Raw genomic sequence first — 16,099 nt, 5'->3', positions numbered from 1 at the left:
GGCTCTAGAACTGTGTCATTTCACCCGCACTGAAATACAGCCACCGGTGTGGCGGGGGGAGCGACAGAACTGCTGTTTAACAGCAGCACGTCACAGACTTACCCAGCTGTCAGGGATGGGAAGGGAAGAAAAATGCCTATCCTGCCGAAACTGGAGGGTAATTTTACAGAGGTGGACTGTGTTTCTTTGGCCAGGACACTAGGGCTAACACTCTGACTCCAGGGATCAGTGCCACGGGCTCTGTACTGAGCACTGTGGTTCTGTCTCATCCCAAAGCTGGGATCTCCCTGCAGCGCAGCGCCCACTAGTGTGGCATGGGCACATTGGTCACGACTGAGTCTAAGTGCTCCCTGCTGAGTCACCCACTCTTCTCCGTGCAGCACAATACCCGTAGCACTGTGCCAGGAAACTGGGGCCAGGATGGAGCCAGAGGGGGAGAGCGCCCCCTAGCACTGCGCTAGGGAACTGGGGCTAGGACAGACCCAGAGGGGAGAGCGCCCCCTAACACACCCGCCACCTGCACATAGAAACACAAGACATGCTGACCCACACAAACACACAATACGCTCACTGATTCATGCTCACCCCCCCCTTACAGACACACAACATGCACATAGGGACACAGCACATGCTCACCCACACAAACACACAACACACACATAGACATACAATACATACTCACCCACACAAACACACAACACGCTCACTGACACACAACACACACATGGACATACAACACATGCTCACCCACACAAACACACAATACACAGACACACACAGAGACACACAACACCCGCTCACACAGACACACATTACACTTATGCCCACAGATGCAGAACACACACAGAGAACTACAACACATGCTCACCCACACAAACAACGCACTCACCGACACACAGACACACAACATGCACATAGATACAGAACACACGTTCACCCACACAAATACACACAGACACACAACACACGCTCACCCACACAGACACACAACACATGGTCATCCACACAAACACACTATACATTCACCCCACCACACACAACACAAACACATAGACACACAACGCACATAGACACACATGTCCATTGACACTTGAGTCCACTCATACTTACATAGACACAAGACACACACCAACGCTCACAGATACAAACATTTCAGTCAAAACTGGTGCTATTCCTGTGCCAAAAAACTACCCACTGAAATTTGGAAATGACAGTTTCTCATATTTTGACAAAAAAAACCCATTTGATCCTGTTCAGAACCCCCCCACATGCTTTTGAAGACAAAACAGCCGCAGCGAGGAAACCCGGCGAAATATGACAAAGTTTCCAGTCTGCTGACACAATAATTTCCACAGCTCTGGTGCCTACGCTACTTCTAGCCAATAAAGCGAGCGTGCTGTCATACAGAGCATAGTGACGAACGACCCGTTTGAAATGCCCCATGGTAGGAGACCGAGCAGGACGCGTCAGGAAATGAAAAGGCTGGTGGAGGGCAGCCTGCAGAACTTGACACAGCGTGGAGATAATCTTTGGTACTCCCTGCTTCTGGGTGTCCGAGAGGGGAAGGCTACAGCTGCATGTCAAGAATGGCTCAGTCATTTTCTTAGAAGTTTTTCTGCTCAGCCTGCTAATTTGAGGCCTGGCCCAAAGCCTGTTGAACCAAAGGGCCTTCCCTTTGCTGTCACTGAATCGGGCCCGTACTGCTGGAGGTGAGGCAGGATTTTCAAGGCACAGCACCAGTGGGATGCTGCCATCAGCTGCCTGAGACCGAGTGGTCCAAACATGGTGCGGGGAGGGAGGAGCTGGAATCTGAGCCCGGATTGGAATCCTGATTCTACGGTTTGTCTGTAACAATAGAACGGGCTGGACCAAAATCGAGGATCGAACCAGTAACTCGTCCAGACACAAAGGGGCTCTGGAGCTGAACTAGGAGAGCCAGGCCCATCTGTACAGCATCATTTATGGGGGGGATTTTCAGAAGCCCTCAGTGTCGGCCTCACCCTGCTCCCAGTGACGTCCATAGCGTCGGCCCGACCCTTCTCCCTTAATGTCCCATTGGTAAATCTCCCTGCTTACGTCAATGGAAGCAGCATTAGGAGAATACTGAGTGTTCCTGGAAAATCCACCCTGCCTGTCTCCAGTGCCCCAATCCAAGCAGCCATGCAGCCCTTCGCAAACATTAATTATGCCCCATGAATTCGAGTCTCGGTGACAGGTGAAGGAGAACAGCCCTGGGCGGCAGGCCCTGGGGGCAGTGAAGGGGGGTAGGGCTGATGTCCTTTGCACTGTGCCGCTGCCTCAGAACTTTGACCCAGAAGCAGGAGCAAGGCCCCATGGCTGGGGCGTAGTTAGAGGGAAAGGTCTGATAGCTAAGCTCTGAGCCATACCTTCTGCCTCAGCCCTGCCCTGGAGGGATGGCAGGGGAGTTGGGTCTCTGTGGCCTAGTCAGTCCTTAGTGCGGGCCAGAAGCAGGAGGCACTGAAGGTCCTGTGAGAGACCCTGCACTGGTTAGAGGTTTGCAGCTGGAGAGATTTGGACGGCACATAAGCAGCATCAGGTCCTCATCTCAGCTGGATCTTCCAAGCATTCTCTGGTCCCACTCATAGCTAGGATCATTCAGAGACAGCCAGGAAAGCTGAGCACCAAGGGGTCAGCTGGATCCCTCCAGGTGGATCCCTCCAGGGGGAGGGCACGTAGCCAAAGTGGCTCCAGTGAGAGCTGTGCAGGACAGAAGTGCACCCTGGAGATGGACGGCCAGGACTCAGCTCCCCTCTCTGCCATTCTTGGGCTCCCCATCCAGCAGCCATTGCTATTGCCTGCCCCTGGAGTGGTCCCTCCTCCCTGTGGTGGCCCTGGGCAATGTGACATCTCTGCAGCAGGTCCCAGGCACTAACTCCATCATGATCTCCCATTCCTGGCTGAAAGCTGCTCCCACGGGCAAGTGTCTTGTTGGCCTGGTCCTGCAAGACCCAAGGGACCCTTGCTAAGCCCATGGCAAGAGCTGATTCTTCCGCAGAGCCTCTCCACCTAACACAATACCTCCATAACACGCCTCCAAAACCTGCAACAGCCTCCAAACCGTACAACACCCCTCCCTCTCAGAGCAAACAACCACTGAGCTAATTACCCTCCGGCCACAGGGCTTCATAGGAAACCACTTGCCTCACCAAACATGCTGCAACCTACTCCTCCTGGGGACTCGTGCAGTTAAAGAGCAGGATATAATTAGACCTGTGGTAAGTTCAGAGATATAAATACATTGCACAGTTGATGCAAGACTAGGCAGAAGAGGGTGCTCATGGAAGGTGTTAGATTGGTGGCTGTGGGGTGCCGAGGCCTGTGTCTCCCCACACGTCAAGGGCCGTATGGGCAGCTTTGCCCCTATGGCTCTGCCACAGGACCCTGCCCCTGACTTGGAGGAGTCCAATATATGGGCCATTATGGTAGCATCTAGAGCTGCCAGCGAAGGTCAGTGTGCGGGTCGGTGCCCATGGACAGAGAGACAGTCCCTGCCCCACAGAGCTCACAGACTGACAAAGGGAGGGAGTGAAAAGGGGGGGGGGTGTGACATCACACAGGAATAGCGCCCAGGTTTTGCAGCTCCCAGCCTTGTGCCCTGTTCACTAGTGCACCCCACCTCTCTGCTGGGCCGGGGCCACTGTGGGAGGGATTTTGTGCTGTGGGCATCTGAAAAGAGTCCCATTTCACACCAGCCAAAAGGCCACCAAGAAGCTCCATTCAGTTAGTGCCACCCTGGGCTGAGTGACCTAGAGGTGAAAGGCTCCAGGCCCCATAATGAGTCCCTCAAGCTGTCCTGTCCTTCTGTGGACCAGAGATGGACCCGCGCTGCAGTGATGGACTCAGGATCTGGCCCAGCCCAGCGGATGGGCTTGCTCAGAACTGAGGTCTGGGGAGAGGGGTCTGCCTTCAAACCCTCTACCAGACCAGAGGGCGATAAACATTGCTCAGACTCGACCCCCACGGAGCCGTGTCCCAACTCAGCTCAGCCAGCTGGGGCCACACTGAGCTAGGCTCTGTAGTGTGGTCGTCAACCACTTCCCCTGGCTGCTTAATCCAGTCCCGGACTTCGCAGCGATGTAGGCAGCACAGGCTGGGAAGCCTGAGAGACCTGAGAGTCTCTGTGTGTGTCCAGCGGCCCCAGTGTGTTCTCCTCGCAGACACACATCGCAGGAAGGCAGCGGAAGAAGCTCCCCTCAGCACAGCAAGCAAGAACAGACGCTGGAGGGGGCCAGCACCACCTTTTGTCTCCTCCCTCACCAGGTCGCCCATCACCTGCCCTTCTGGGCCCCAGCTGAAGGCAGTTTCCTCTGGTTGGGTGCAAGGCTGGATGCAGAAACCTCAAGCTCTTCTGATCACCCCTTCCTCACGGAGAAGGCCCTGGGCTACAAAATCCACTTTGTACATGACTCTCCCCTGAACACATCTATCTATCCCCATACACCCCCTCTGTCTATCTATCTGTAACACCAACAGACCGTGGTGGAACAGACCATTCACAAGCACATTGCACTGGCCACGTCTGCGGAGAACAGTGGCCCCTCTTAGCCTTGTAGCCCCACTCCTGCCATACTGAAATGCATCAGTGGTCTATTTAGTAAAGCATCCTGGCTCTTGGCCTGTTGGAAGACGCCAATGGTCCATCTTGTCCGATATTGTGTCTCATGCCATACACCCCAACAGCCTAGCAATCCATAAGCTGACTCCTGTCTTAGTGGCTCAGACGCATGGCTCATTTAGACCCATCTACAACACGGCAGATGCAGGATGCATGAGAGGAAAACACAAAAACATTGCACCGAACTGTGCACCATCTCGTGAACCAACTCTTGCCGTTGATTCTGTTTCAGGGCGGGCTGCTGGCCTGAGGCGACAGCAGTCACACATCCTCCCAGCGCTCTCGCTGCAGACTCAGGATCCAGCGGGACACTATTCCAGGAGGCAAGCCTTCCAGGGCAGATGTGTGTGTGTGTGTGTGTGCGCGTGTGCGCGAGGGGGGGGGCGAGGGGTGGGCCAGGCTGCGCCTCATTCCTGCACCCATCCCAAGTTTGGAAGCTGCACATGTAGAGCCTTCTTCTGGGAATGGTTCATAGACCCAGAGAGGCACCCACGGCTGAGCGCCAGCCGGTGAAACCCAACCCTCCCTAGGAGAACGCCCCCTCCTAGTTCAGTACATAATGTACAGAGACTGCTGTCCTTCCACATGCACATGCCCTGGGCTCCTCATGTCCCTATTCGCCCCTATAAAAATACTACAGTAAAGGTCCCCAAAACACTGTAATAGCCTTGCAGTGATATTACAGTGACATGACTAACACTGTAATAATACAATAGTGACGCCATAGCAACACTTCAATAATACTGTAATAAAACTAGTTACACTGTAGTGACATTACAATGACATTGTAGTAACTCTGCAATAATATGGTAACAAAGAACACTGGAGTAACATTGTAGTAATACTTGCTAAGCCCTGTAATAACACTGTAATAACACTGTAATAACAGTGTCGCAACATTCTAATGACACTGCAGTACTGTTCCTTTCTTGTCTAATGCAGACACTGCACTGTTATAGCGACACTGCGATAATATTGTCATAAAACAGTCGTACCCCTGCAGTCACATTGCAGTAACACTGTAGCATTTCAGGCCTTGCTTTCAAATACTGTGTAAGGGTGACGCATAACTTGACTGCACCAGACATTTCTACTCTCTCCAGATGTTTCAGAATCCGGGGTCTTACATCCTTTCACATTTCTTTCCAAATCGCTTGCCCTGTCAGCATCAATCAAGTTAAAAGGGAAATAAATGTCACGGGGTTAAAGTGAATCTCAGTGCCCCCAGAGAGCACAAGACTTGTGCTTGAAGAAAAGCCAGGCACAAATACAGACATACAGTCTGCTAACTGAGGACACGCGCCATAGGCCGGGTCTGCCAGCTGAGCCGGGGCCCTGGGCCAGCTACAGGTGCAGTTGTTTGTGTGTGTGTGTGTGTGGGGGGTGCCCCTTTATAGTATAGACAGAGGCAGTTCTGGGGTGGAAACTTCACATCATGACATGTATTTCAAGGGTTCTAGACAGAGAAGCTCACTTATAATTACCCTCTTTGGTAGCTTTGTTAACTGGTAGGTGTCACTTTCCCTGTGCCTTGGAACGCGTATGAAACTCTCTCACCCCCAGTATTTGAACCTAACGCCAGCTGGCCATTAACAATCCCATGGCTCTTTCTCCCAAGTGCAGACAAGACACAAGAGCCCGGGGCCACATTCCAGCCAGGGGAACAATTACTTTCATTGGCCTCCCTAAATTCCACCCCAGGCTCCAGCAGCTTCACCCCCCTGCCCTGCTTCCAGTTGCCACCTTCCACCCCAGAGGCAGCTGTGTTTCAGAGGCAGGCAGAGTGGTCTACATATAGAAAAAGCCCATCAGATCCTATATATGCAGCCAGGGCAGGATTGGCTCATGCATGTATAATCCAGAGCTTGATCCAGTTATGGATCAAAGGTGCTGGGTCCATTTCAAAGGGCTCCAGCGTGCAAAGCTTCAACCTTTCATTCTTTCATTCTTTCTCCCCACCCCTCCTCTCTCCCCGCCCCTCTAATCCCCCAACATTACCTCTAAAATCAGCTCCTCCAGCTCGAACTGCTTCTGCGAGGCCTTGTCGTCGCCCACCGGCTCATGGTAGAGCAGAGCCAGCACGCTGAACTTCTTCAGCACTGACTTGTAGTTCTTGGCATTGACATCGACAACGCGGTCGACGCCATCGTACTCGGGGAAATCCAGCCCTTCCTGGCCCTGGGCCCCATGGCTCACCGCAGCCAGCAGCAGCACCAGCAGCAGCCCGAACCACTTCATCCCGATGCGGGGCAGGTCCGGCGGAGAATTAAAGATGCTCCGGGTGGCAGTTCCCAGTGGGGGAAATGGTCGTCTTTCCTGCCCCCTCCCCCCGCGCAGGAAAAAAAAAAGTGGCCCTGAAGCTCCCCTCTCTCTTTCCTGTCCCTCCTGTCTTGTCCCCTTGCTCCTCTGGCCTGCTGTCCGGCTCTCTTTATGGCGGGAGGTGGGCGGGGAACCAGGGTGGGAGGCTGCCGTGGCTCTCAGCTGGCACAGGCTGGTGGCGTCCGAGGGGGCAGCACTGGGGTGGTGACAGCTGAGCCGAGGGGCAAGGAGTCTCAAAAGCAAAGAAGAAAAGAGACAGGGAGGGCATAAAAAAGGCTTGTGGAGGGGGAGGGCCCGGGGGGGGAGGGCTGTCGTATCCCACGCAACCTGGCCCCACCTGCAGCAGCCCACCCCTTCACTCCCTGACTATATATGTATATGGCAGACGTACAGCCTTATATACAGGCAACGGTTTCATGCCTCCATCCCGCCAGCTGGCTACCCCTACCCCCCCGCCAACCCCCCACCAAGACCCATGTTAACGCAGAAAAAAAAATGGGGGTGGGGTGGATAGAGTTTCTCCTTTTGATCCTTCTCTCCCCTCTCTGTCTCTCTCTCCCCCTCTCTTCTCCCAGCCCCCTTTCCTCCTCCAGTCCAACTTGATGGCATCTTGATCACCATATTAAGAAAGGAAAAAGGAGACAAGACAGGGAGGCTGGCGGGGGGGGGAGGGGGGTGAGGGAAGAAGGGGTGGCTAAAAATAAGATGAGATGAGTCGGAGGTAAATGAAGATGGGGCTTGTGCGGATGGTGGGTAATTAGAGAGAGTGGTGGGCGGGGGGGGGGGGGGCCAAGGAGGGGGGAAATGCTGCATGGCCCAGTCTGGAGAATCTCGGGGGCTCTTGAGTGACATGGGGGAGAGGTGGCAGAGGGTGGGGTGGATGTGGGTGGGGATCAGGCTCTGATCATTTCCGTTCATTGTCTCCAGCGCCCACAGGGGCCCCTCATCCTTGCTGCGTGCGACATCCAGGCGGTGGTAACGGAGACACTGAGCCGTCACTGCCAGATTCCCAGGCCATGGGCGCTGGAAAGGGATTCTGCCCATTCAAGAGCATGAGGCTTTCAAACGAGCCCGCCAGCCTGCGGATTGACTGCATGGGCAGCATCCATGTGGGATAGACCACAGGAGAGTTCAGACCCCACTGAATGGCAGCCAGCTCTAGCTAGGATCTGTATGAAAGGGAGGTCAGGTCACTATTCGGCCAGCCTCTTCCAGCAGGGGGCACAGCGGGAAGTGGGGTGAAGCCCTGGCTATAGGGGGAGCTCCCAGCTACTCCAGCCCCAGCCTCTCCCAGCAGGGGGCACTGTGGGGAGCGGGGCAGGAGCACTGGCTGTGGGGGGAAGCTCCTGGCTACTCCAGCCCCAGCCTCTCCCAGCAAGAAGCGCTAGAGGAAGCAGGACAGGAGGACTGGTTGCCAGGGGGGACCTCTGTATACAAACACCATATACATTTGGGGATCCATTTTCGAAGCTGTTTTGAAAGCCATTTTGCTGGGGAAAAAAGTTGCTTTACTTGGAAAGATCCCAGCAATCCTGGTCCCTCAGCGAGCTTGGATGCTTACAGTATAGGTGGCCAGATACCATGGTGATGGACAGGGGAACTGAACCAGGACAGAAGAGGTCAGGGAATTTAGAATAGGCCTCTGCTGCACAGTCCTGTGACACTGTGACAGTTTAAAATGAACCCAAAGGTGTTTCCAGGGGAGCGTGCTCTAGTGGTTACACGCCAGCCCCTCTCCCCACTTTGCATCTCTTCTCCCTTCCCCCTCCTGATCTTCACCCCTCTCAATCATTCCAGTTACACTGTCCCTCCCTCCCCTCCACACTGTTTGGGCCAGCAGGGAGGCATTGAGAGCACAGGAGAGACAGGCTCCATGCTCTCCATTCAACCTGCTTCCCCTAACACCTGCGAGGAGCAATGGCAGGGAAAGTCCTTTGTGGGGATAGCACGTGCACAGCTTGGAGCTGATAGGGGCTGGAGCATGCTCAGTGAGGCTGGAATTTTCAGCAATTTCAGCTGCCAAACTCTAACCAAGCTCTACTGAGCATGTGCAAACTGTGTCTGAATGAGTCTGGATTCAGAGCAGGGTTGGGATGGTGTGCAGGAAAGAATATCTCGAGCCACATGGCAGGGGGAAGATAAAAAGAACGATTGAACAGCTACCCATTCAGTGAGCACCGTCCATGCAGCACACTGAACTAGGCAGGGGTCCTGTGGCCAAAATAGCAGGTGATCCTGTAATGAATGACTGTCTCATAATGCATTTGCACAAGGGGGCTGAATTCGGGTCGCATGGGCCACCTTCATGAATTCTCTAACTTTGGAGTGCTTGACTTTGGCACCTGGATGCTCTTTTAGCTTTGAATGGAATATGTACAGCAGCCGCAACTAGGTCTCTCAACCCACCACCACAACACACAGGCCCTCCCATTTAGTGGTAGGAATCGCTGGGGGATTTGAGGGCGACATTGGTTCTGTACCCACTGCCTGGAGATGGTCTGTGCCAGAGAAATAACCCTAATTAGGAACGCACCCCGGTTCATAGAATCATAGAATTGGAAGGGACCTCGAGAGGTCATCCAGTCCAGTGCCCTGCACTCATGGCAGGACTAAGTATTATCTAGACCATCCCTGCCAGGTGTTTGTCTAACCTGCTCTTAAAATCTCCTATAATGGAGATTCCACAACATCCACAGTCAGTTTATTCCAGTGCTTAACCACCCTGACAGTTAGGAAGTTTTTCCTAAAGTTCAACCTAAACCGCCCTTGCTGCAATTTAAGCCCATTGCCTCTTATCCTAACCTCAGAGGATAAGAAGAACAATTTTTCTCCCTCTTCCTTGTAACAACCTTTTATGTACTTGAAAACTGTTATCATGTCCCCTCTCAGTCTTCTCTTCTCCAGACTAAACAAGACCAATTTTTTCAATCGTCCCTCATGGGTCATGTTTTCTAGACCTTTCATCATTTTGTTGCTCTTCTCTGGACTTTCTCCAGTTTGTCCACATCTTTCCTGAAACGTGGCGCCCAGAACGGGACACAATACTCCAGTTGAGGCCTAATCAGTGCGGAGTAGAGCGGAAGAATTACTTCTTGTGTCTTGCTTACAACACTCCTGCTAATACAGCCCAGAATGACGTTTGCTTTTTTTGCAAGTGTTACAGTGTTGACTCATATTTAGCTTTTGATCCACTATGACCCCCAGATCCCTTTCTGCAGTACTCCTTCCTAGGCATTCATTTCCCATTTTGGATGTGTACGGTACAATATGCATTTTTCATGCCACTTAAAGAGATGCTTCAGCACGCTCAGCCCCAAGGAGAGGGTTTCACCCTCTGGGGATGTTCAGAATTGGATCTGAACATTGGAGCCAGCCCCTAGTCTGCAATGGGGCCTAGAGACCCGTGTGCAAAGAATCTGAAGCTTGGAGAGTGTGGCCAAAGCGGAGTTATAGCAGAGGGAGCAAGAGGAGTGGGGGTGGGGCTTGTGGGCAAGTCCTGTTTCCACTAAAGTCAACAGCAACCCCCCCACCCCCAACCTCAGAAGAAGATGGGGGTTGGCCCATAGGATGGTGGCAAAGAAACCTAAGGGGGTTGGTGTCTTGCAGGGGAGGAAGGCAGAACAACGGTTGAGGCACTGCCCACCAAGGAAAGCAGGGGGTGGGAAGCTGACTAATTCACCAGGCCCAGCTCTGGTCAGCTCTGAGGTGATACCAGATTGTCCCTGGTGTAACTGAGATCAGAATCCGGCCCTGACCCCATTGCAGTCAGTGGGTGTCTCCAAACTGACCCCGGTTAAACAAGATCGGAAAGTGACCCACCATCTTTAAAATGGTTAAGCGTCCAGCGCAGCCCACCTGGCACCAGGGTTCTGAGCATCTACTGTTCCAATCTGATGCCCCAAGTTTGACAAGGTGACCCGGGGACAGCCAGCAGCAGCCACTCCAGGCTGCCTGCATGTGCCTCTGGGGCAGGGGCTAGTTCTGAGTGGAAAAGCTCGGGCCACTTCTCTGTAAAATTGACTGATGAGCCTGGGGCACTTCAAACACCCCCTGTCCTCGCTCTGAGGCCAGCCACGGAGCTGTGTCCTTGCAGAGCCAGCAAGAATGGGGCTGGGGTGGGAGGGGAAGGAGCGAGGTGTGTGTGTCGGGATGGGGGGTTAGACGATTTTGACACATACGTCCCCATCCGTATCGTGTAACAGCTGGGATTGCTGACCAAAAAAAAGGAATCAGGGTCAAAGGCAAAGTGGTTCACGTAACTCAAACCAGGCCATCGCTGGGGGGCAGGGCAGGGGGCAGCTGGCACAGTATTGCTCACGGGATGAGTAATGGGAGATGAAGCCTGGCACTGCCTGGATACAGCTCCAGGGTGGGGACCAACCACGGTTTCCGCTTGATGGCTGCTTGGGAGCTGGAGTGTCATGAGTTGGGCAGATCTCAGGCCTCCGGGTGGGTCTGTGTTTTCCAAAGTGTAATTGTGGATAGAGAGGCCAGAGACCGAGTGTGCCACGGACACTGAGCTCCCGCCCCAGGGGTCCCTCCAGGGCAGGGCTGACGCGCTAGTAGCAGACTGCACCCAGGTATCCACAGATTTCATGAGACCACCAGGCCACCTGTCCATCCCAGGGCATCCTAGAGCACCCATCCCCATCCCCTCTGAGCTGCTGGCCCAGCCGAGAGACATGGGCAATCTCAGAAGCTCTGGTGGGTGGGAGCACCCAGAGGTTTGGATGCTTCTCTGAACTCTCTGGTCCCATCTGATCCCAGGAAGGGCTCATGGCCCAGGACTCCACTGACTTCAGCAGGACTCGTAGGGGCTCTGGCCCTCCTGGGAGAAGGCCTGCCCCATGGGGATCATAGGGGAGAAAGAATCCTGCTGTGGTTTGCACTTCCTGGGAAGCAGGATGTCTCCAGACCACAGAGGACACTATCAACAGACATTAAGCTGGCGTCAGCCAGGGCGGCTTTACTGAAGTCAGCAGGGTGACACCGATTTACACCAGTCAAGGATCTGGCCCTAGGAAAGGACCAAAGCTGCAGATAGGATGCAGGAATCCTGACTCTCAGCTGCCTTGTTCTAACCACTGGCCTCCACTCCCCTCCCTCCCCACGACAGTGCTGAAGCCTTATCCAGGCTGGGCTGCTTGTTGCTGGCCAGGGGCCTGGGAAGGTTTCTTGGACTCTCCTGCCCCTTGGAAAAGCGCCGGGGAGTCGGTGGAAATCTACTCTGATTATGAGGAGGTCAGCACATGCCAGAGGGAGGGAGTAACCGGATCGCCCCGCAGATTAGATGGGGATTGGTGACCAGGCATTCCGAGAGGGACTGCAGGGACTTGCAGTGCAGAGATCTCATGGGTGCGCTCCGGCATGGGGCCGGCAGAGACCCCGCTTGTTCCCTCAGCGTTACAGGGCTTTGTTCCCCAGCTGGGTGGGTGCGGGCAGCCCTGTGCCCCTGCACGGGCATGGTGCCTCCTCCCACAAAAGGAGGCAGGACCAGCTTGGAGGTGGAAGCCCGATTCTTCTGGTGTCAGGGCCATGGGGTCACTCTGGCGGGGGAGGCAGGAGAACGTCTGCCATGTGCTTTGAGATCCTGACCTGAGAGGCCCAGCTGGGGCACAGTCCTGCCTTGGATCAGGTTCCGCTGCCCTGGCACCAGGTGCTGGGCACTGAGCTATGCAGGCCCAGGTGGGGTTATGGGCTGCATGGGCCAGGTCCAAGGACAATAGAATCATAGAATCATAGAATCATAGAATATCAGGGTTGGAAGGGACCCCAGAAGGTCATCTAGTCCAACCCCCTGCTCGAAGCAGGACCAATTCCCAGTTAAATCATCCCAGCCAGTTGACAGTTGGGATGCTGCAGGCTGTCCCAGGGTGATGCTTTTCCACCTGAGCACAGACTCAGAGCCCTTGCGGGGGTGGGGGCTGTGCTACCAACTTCCACACAAGCTAGGAATGTGAGAGCCAGCCTCCTGGGGTTCAGTGACGATCCCATGGTTCTTTTCCCAAGAGTGAGGACTGTTCACGCTAATGTCCTGGCCAAACTCCCCCTCCAAGACCCGTCTGTAGTCTTCCAAACCATTGTGCAGCATGGCTGTTAAACAGCTGCTGTGCTCCACCCCAGAAGTGGCTGCATTTCAGTGCTGGGCTAAGCCATGCTAATGTTCCATTTGCCAAGGGCAGAGGGATGGAAGCCGCTGTGACCTCTGATGATTATTAGAGTCATTGTTTCTTGTGGGGGGGGGGAGAAGGATAGCCTTTGGAGAGGGGTCCAGAAGCTTCCCCCAGAGGAAACCTGGCTGAAGCTGTCTCATCCCTGCCCCCACTTCCCTGGGGAGGAGAGAGGGGCTGGTGGCTGGGTTCCGAAGCAGGGCTGATCTGCATCTCCCTGGGCCCCACAGGTGTTAGCTCTGCCCTCTGGCTGGAGGCGCAGGGCGGCACTGAGCTATTCCGCCTACTCCCGCCCCAGTTGCCATCCCCTGGCAGAGGCTACGCGGTGCGTGTGATGGGCGGTGGGCCCTGCTGTGACAGCCAGGCTGGTGACGCAGCCCGGCTGGCTTCATCCCCACAGCGGCAGCAGCCCCGCAGCCAGGAGAGAGGCCATAAATCACAGGTCTAATGCAGGAACTTGGCTAAGCCTCAGCCGCCATCGTCTGGCTGCCAGACCAGCCAGGGGAGGGACACCTCGGGGGTCAAATGGGCAGCAGACAGACCGCCCAAGGGAGGGGAGACCCCAGGGGGACCCTCCTGCTCAGTCACAAGCAGCCCATCTTGGATGCAGGATAGGGAGGCATGTGGAAGGAGTGGGGTCTAGGAGTTGGAGGAGGAGTCAGGACTTCGGGGTTCTGTTTCCAGGTTTGGGGGCAGGGAGTGGGAGTCACAATTTGTAGGTTTTATTCAAAGGTCCAGGAGGGACTGTGGCCTAGTGGTTAGAACGAGGGTGGGCTGCACATCAGGACTCCTGGGTTCTTTTCCCTAATTGGCTGCAGGATCTTAGGCCAATCACTTCCTGTTGGGGAGCAGGGATGTGCATTATAGGGGGTTGATCACACTCACCCCCTCCTGTAAAACATTCAGAGAACTAGGGGTGGAAGGGCAGGTGGCTGCTTATTTTGCTCATTGATGTCTGCGAGGCACTTTGGGATCCCCAGTGCTAGAGAAACCCGAAGTGTGAGGAGGCCCAGAGGCGTCAAGACATGTGCGGGGTGGAGTAGCGCTGCCGAGTCCTTGCGGCTGGGCAGAGCCCTGCTGGGTAGCACTGGGAGGCTGGTGGCATGTGATTGGATCCCACAACTGAAGAAGCCCAATAGAAATGCAGCACTGGGCACTGGAGTCACCCTGACCTGGTGGGGCTGTCTCTGTTACTGTGATTATTAGGTGTATTACGGTAGCACCCAGAGCCCCCAGGGCCCTGCACAGACACACAGGACCTGCCCCCATAGAGCTCACATATAAATAGACACAGGGTGAGAGGGGAAACTGAGGTACAGAATAGGGAAGGAACTTGCCGCAGGGACAGAGCCAGGAATAGACCCCAGCCCACACCGCTCCGAGAGCTCCCGCCATTGCTAGCACTGAGGAGCTGGCCCTAGGCAAGAACAGTCATGGCAGATTTCTAGCAAAGACCAGTGCAGACAAGATCCCAAGCCCGTCTCCAAGTGCAAACTGGCCATCCATCCATTCACCCCTAGTATCCCTATCTGGCCATCCATCAATCGCACCCCTTGTAGTTGGAAGAGAGCCTGAGATATAAGTCCTTGTATCAGAGGCCTGGTGTGAGGCCTGAGCTAAAGTAGTGGGCAGGCTTTGCTGATGTAAAGCAAAGTTAGCAAAGTCAGGCCGTGAGCAACCGTCAGGTTCTGCCTGCCTGCAGATTCACAGAATCTGGCAGGCACAGGGCCGGTCTTGCAGAAACGCACATTCCTAAGATGTGCTAGGCACAGAGCACTCACGCAAACACATTTCTGAAGTGTGGTACCAGAACATCCCAATATTAAGAATGGTACAAAAACATTTCCCAGGGATAACAGGAACATGCTGACACCTCCTAAAAGATAAGGTCAGGATGACAGTGTAATAAATAGAGATGTTTTGATCAAACCAAGAGATGGGTGATAACTAGCCATGTCCAGAGGGCAGTGCTATGTCTGAGGCCGTACGGAACTTGTTTGTATCAGGGTATAAAGAAGTGTCTCAGAGGAAGTATCTTTGTCCAGCTGAGGGGCGAATGGAAAGTCCCGCCATTCGCTGAACTGTGTCCATTGTCATGGGCATATATGTCTTAGTATCCTCGTAGAGGATGTGCTCCGTCAACAATAAACCTGGCCTGGTGCCTTTGTACCTTAATGGATCTTGTGGTCATTGGGTGTTTCACTCGAGGTCTGCTGTGCTGGCTGTCTGCGCAGAGCTGGGGCAGCACACAGGGAGAACACACAGACGCAGCCGAACATCTAACACCACCCCTGACTAGCCATCCATCCATCCACCCCTGGTATCCCTGTCTGGCCATCCATCCATCCATCCATCCATCCATCCATCCATCCATCCATCCACTCTTGGTATCCCTGTCTGACCCTCTATCTATCCATCCATCCACCCATCTCTAGTATGCATCAATCTAGCTATCTGTAGTGCCCTCCCCTATGGAATGGCCCAAGCTTTCCAAGAGCTGGCAGACTCCCAAGGGGGTTACATGTCCCGTATCCCCATACACACCCCTCTATCTGTCTGTCTGTGGCTTTGCCCGCAGGATGAGCTGTGAAGGTGAGCATGCCCCGGTGAAGTGAGGCACCAGACCCAGTCTCGGGAACCCAGGTCTGCTCCCCAAGGACCAGCCCGTGCCTCCTGCTGTATGACCAGCCCAGATCTCGCAGGTGTCGAGAGCCGAGGCTGTGCCATGTGTTGACAGTGCTGCTATGTGCTCCAGGCCCCTGCCTCTCAGGCGCTGTGCTGGCTTGCCTCCCTCCCCATGAACACAGCAGAGACAGAGGGGCAGTGACTACTGTATGGGGCCAAGGCTGAACAGTCTTAGATTCTCATTTTTATAGCTCAGGGTTTTATGAAGATTTTTGTCTCCTGGAGCAGGGCACTCCTGCTGTCCAACTGAGTCTGTACTGTTTAAACCGTTAGAGGAACAAGGGGTGGG

At 54.4% G+C, this 16,099-nt stretch overlaps 1 protein-coding gene across 1 annotated transcript in view; it reads right to left on the bottom strand.

Annotated features, from left to right (window-relative positions):
- Positions 1-6,928, bottom strand: part of CASQ1 (calsequestrin 1) — a 32,741-nt gene extending 25,813 nt beyond the window's left edge. The window contains exon 1 of the mRNA XM_074938244.1: positions 6,635-6,928. Coding sequence (XP_074794345.1) covers positions 6,635-6,874 — 240 coding nt within the window. The 5' untranslated portion in view covers positions 6,875-6,928. The remainder of the gene's footprint in view (positions 1-6,634) is intronic.
- Positions 6,929-16,099: the final 9,171 nt, after the last annotated feature.

The sequence above is a fragment of the Natator depressus genome, chromosome 24 (assembly GCF_965152275.1).
Source record: "Natator depressus isolate rNatDep1 chromosome 24, rNatDep2.hap1, whole genome shotgun sequence".
In the NCBI taxonomy this organism is placed as follows: Eukaryota; Metazoa; Chordata; order Testudines; family Cheloniidae; genus Natator; species Natator depressus.
Note: the sequence above shows the minus strand (reverse complement) of the source record. Positions and strands in the feature narration are given on the sequence as shown.